The sequence below is a fragment of the Pleurodeles waltl genome, chromosome 8 (assembly GCF_031143425.1).
Source record: "Pleurodeles waltl isolate 20211129_DDA chromosome 8, aPleWal1.hap1.20221129, whole genome shotgun sequence".
Lineage (NCBI taxonomy): Eukaryota > Metazoa > Chordata > Amphibia > Caudata > Salamandridae > Pleurodeles > Pleurodeles waltl.
This window is the reverse complement of record NC_090447.1, coordinates 60,114,009-60,116,943: the sequence shown is the minus strand read 5'-3', so window position 1 is coordinate 60,116,943 and position 2,935 is coordinate 60,114,009. Positions and strand designations below refer to the sequence as shown.

The 2,935-nt window shown below is 39.6% G+C and overlaps 1 protein-coding gene across 2 annotated transcripts; it reads right to left on the bottom strand.

Annotated features, from left to right (window-relative positions):
• Window positions 1-1,507: 1,507 nt before the first annotated feature.
• On the bottom strand, window positions 1,508-2,574 carry LOC138249048 (olfactory receptor 52B2-like). Of its 2 annotated transcripts, XM_069203101.1 has the most exons (2): window positions 2,552-2,574; window positions 1,508-2,417 (listed from the first exon to the last, which is right to left on the bottom strand). In XM_069203101.1, the coding sequence occupies exons 1-2, from the start codon at window positions 2,572-2,574 to the stop codon at window positions 1,508-1,510; spliced, it is 933 nt and encodes a 310-aa protein (XP_069059202.1). The 2 variants fall into 2 exon arrangements, with proteins under 2 accessions (XP_069059202.1, XP_069059203.1); XM_069203102.1 differs by lacking the exon at window positions 2,552-2,574 and having other exon boundaries at window positions 1,508-2,437.
• Between the last annotated feature and the right edge of the window lie 361 nt (window positions 2,575-2,935).

The following is a 2,935-nucleotide window of genomic DNA, read 5'->3' as shown; positions in this document are numbered from 1 at the left end:
TGACGTGAAGTTGACAGGGCTCCGAGCCCTTTTCTAAATACTAAAGCGTCTCGCTGCGATACGCATGCGCGAGCGCATGCGAAACAGGCTTGACCCTAAAAAATGACCCAAAACACTAAGTTTATGGCCAAGAATTTCCAGCCTGCCCTGTGTCACCTCCCACCCGCAATAAGTTCTTACAGCATCATATACAGTACTATTGCAAAAGTGTACTGAACATTTGAAGGTCTGCTTCTAACGTACCCCTTGTGATTAAAATGCCCATGAAGCAAGTGCAGTCACCAATTGTGTTTGATAGATGGATGATGAGAATTAATTGTTATACACTGTTTTATTAGCGCCTTTTGTACAGCAAATCAAGACCTCCGTATCTGAGTGCAATGTACACTAGAACAAATCGCATGAAAGCAAAGAGATGAATAGATATGAAAATGAGAGGTTTGGTAACTGGACATAAGTAATTAATGGTGTAAGGAGCTTTCTTTGACGCTAAGCCTTAATATAATGAATCAGGGAAGTGTTGTTTGAAGAAACATTTGAGGACATCTGAAAGACAGGAGATCATTGGCAAAAATTGTTTGAAGAAACATTTGAGGACATCTGAAAGACAGGAGATCATTGGCAAAATGAATGTTAGTGCATACACAGTTGCAGATTCCTGGAGTGTGGCCAGAGAGACCAATTGTGTATTTATCTATTGCACCTTTAAGAGAAGGATGCTGAGTTACTAATGGCAAATTTGGTATACATTTGGATTTTGCATAAAGGTCTGAATTTGGAAAGTGAAAATGTGCAATTTTTATCACTGTGTGTTATCTTGTCCAGTGCGTTGCCAAATTGAGGATACGGAATTCAGTTTTACAAGGGTTACATATACGAGAGTTAGTAGAGACACTCAGTCTGATTACGCTCTTAAGCATGTTGTATTTCTGACACAACTTCACTAGGTTCCATGTGCATGTTAGAGAGTTGACAGTAAAACAAATCCTTTGGGCACTGTGAGGAATAGGCATAAGGCACAGTTGAGAGCTATCAAGCTGAGTGTAATCTGAGAAGATCATAATCATCCATGAAATATGCCAAATCAGGAAAGAACCTGTAAAAATAAGTGCTGTATGTTGAATATTAGTGATCAGGTCTTATGCAAGAGGGTGAGCAAGCTAAGGCCACCATGATCAAGAACATGGAATACATCATCATCTTAAAAATGTTACCTCCGGTGGCAGAGCCCTGGTTGCTTGTTATGGAAACAGAATGTGAATCCTTGTGTTCAAACAAATAACTACTTGAATTTAAATGAGGTACCCAATTCTAGATATGGCTGTAATGGGAACATAGCTGTTGAAATTCAAAGTGAAGCTGTTTCCATGCGAAAGAAGGAGTAAAGCATTAAGTCATAGTTTGCAGAACATTTAGGGTATCAGTGTGGAATTGCTGAGAGGTTGTAAGCACAGAAGCAATGTCGTTTCACAAAGAGGAGGACATACTTTTCCAATTATGCCTCTTCTTAGTGAAATAGTCTGTGCACAATCTGCCTAATTTTCTTTGTACTCACACAATAAATGACTGGGTTGAGCATTGATGGCAATATGATATAAATGTTAGCCACGAAAATGTGTACATTGCGAGGTATATTTTTACCAAACCTATGTGCAAAAAAGGAGAAAAAAGCTGGCACATAAAACAATATAATTACACATATGTGTGAGGTGCAGGTGCTGAAGGCTTTCTGGCGGGCTTGCAGCGAGTTCATTTTCAGGACTGTTCTGAGAATAAGAACATATGATGCAATTACAAATACAGCATCCAGACCCATTGATGAAATAGCTGATGTCAAACCAAATATACTATTCACTGTGACGTCTGCACAGGCTAACCTGGCTATGCCCATGTGCTCACAGTATGTGTGAGGGACCTCAGTGTTTTGGCAGTATGGAAGTCTGTGGAGAAGTAAAGCTAAGGGTGCTACTGCACAAAAACTTCTGACAAGCCCTAATAAAGCAAGTTTCCTGATGATATTGTTTGTAAACTTCATTGCATACCTCAATGGGTCACATATTGCAACATGTCGGTCATACGCCATGGCCAACAAAATGGCCGACTCAAAGCAATGGATGAAATGAATGAAAAACACCTGGGCGAGGCAACCTTGGAAGGAAATACTCTTGGAATTAAACCAGAATATGCCTAATGTTTTAGGCAAGGCAGAGGAAGGCAGGATTAGGTCAGTGACTGACAGCATAGAGAGAAAAATGTACATTGGTTCATGGAGGCTGCTGACAGTTATAATTAACAACAGTACACCAATGTTTCCTATCAGAGCAATAATGTACATTAGGCACAATGGGATAGCAATCCAGTGGTAGTAGTCTTCCATCCCTGGAATTCCCATCAGGATGAATGTCGATGGGTGCCTGCTGCTATTTAAACTTGACATCCTCTGCTGTCAAGAGACCATGAAGTGATTTCAGAAAGTCCCCAATTCCTGTAAAGGAACATACAACATTCAAAATGGTTTTTGTTTTAAAATCAGCATTTTTCACTTTGTGACATTGTAGCAGAAACATGCAACATCTTTGGTTCAGCTCACTGCCATCAAGATTAACAACTAATCATGTATAAAAAAACATTTTAGCCCACAGCTCCTGAAAAGAAATAACAAACTTTAGTTTTTTTTTAAATCAGTCTTTATTCAGTTTGCGATATTGTAACTGGGACATGTAATATCTTTGGCCCTGTTCACAGCCACCAACATTTACAAATAACCAGGCATACAAACCCATGTACATGGTGTGCCTTCCCTCCTACTTCCAACGTACAACATAAAAAGGAGAAAAACAATAGTGATAATAGCAACCAACGCCCTTTTCCTGGAACCTTCTGTCATGCACCATCTCCCTCCCCCTAGCATAGAGAGAACATAATATTTGCACTT

Excerpts from the sequence above, each read along its gene's own strand:
- LOC138249048 (XM_069203101.1), bottom strand. The coding sequence starts at position 2,574 with ATGTTGCATGTTTCTGCTACAAT. Across the intron at positions 2,418-2,551 it reads TTGCATGTTTCTGCTACAAT|CAGGCACCCATCGACATTCA; the intron begins GTCACAAAGTGA and ends TTTAAATAGCAG.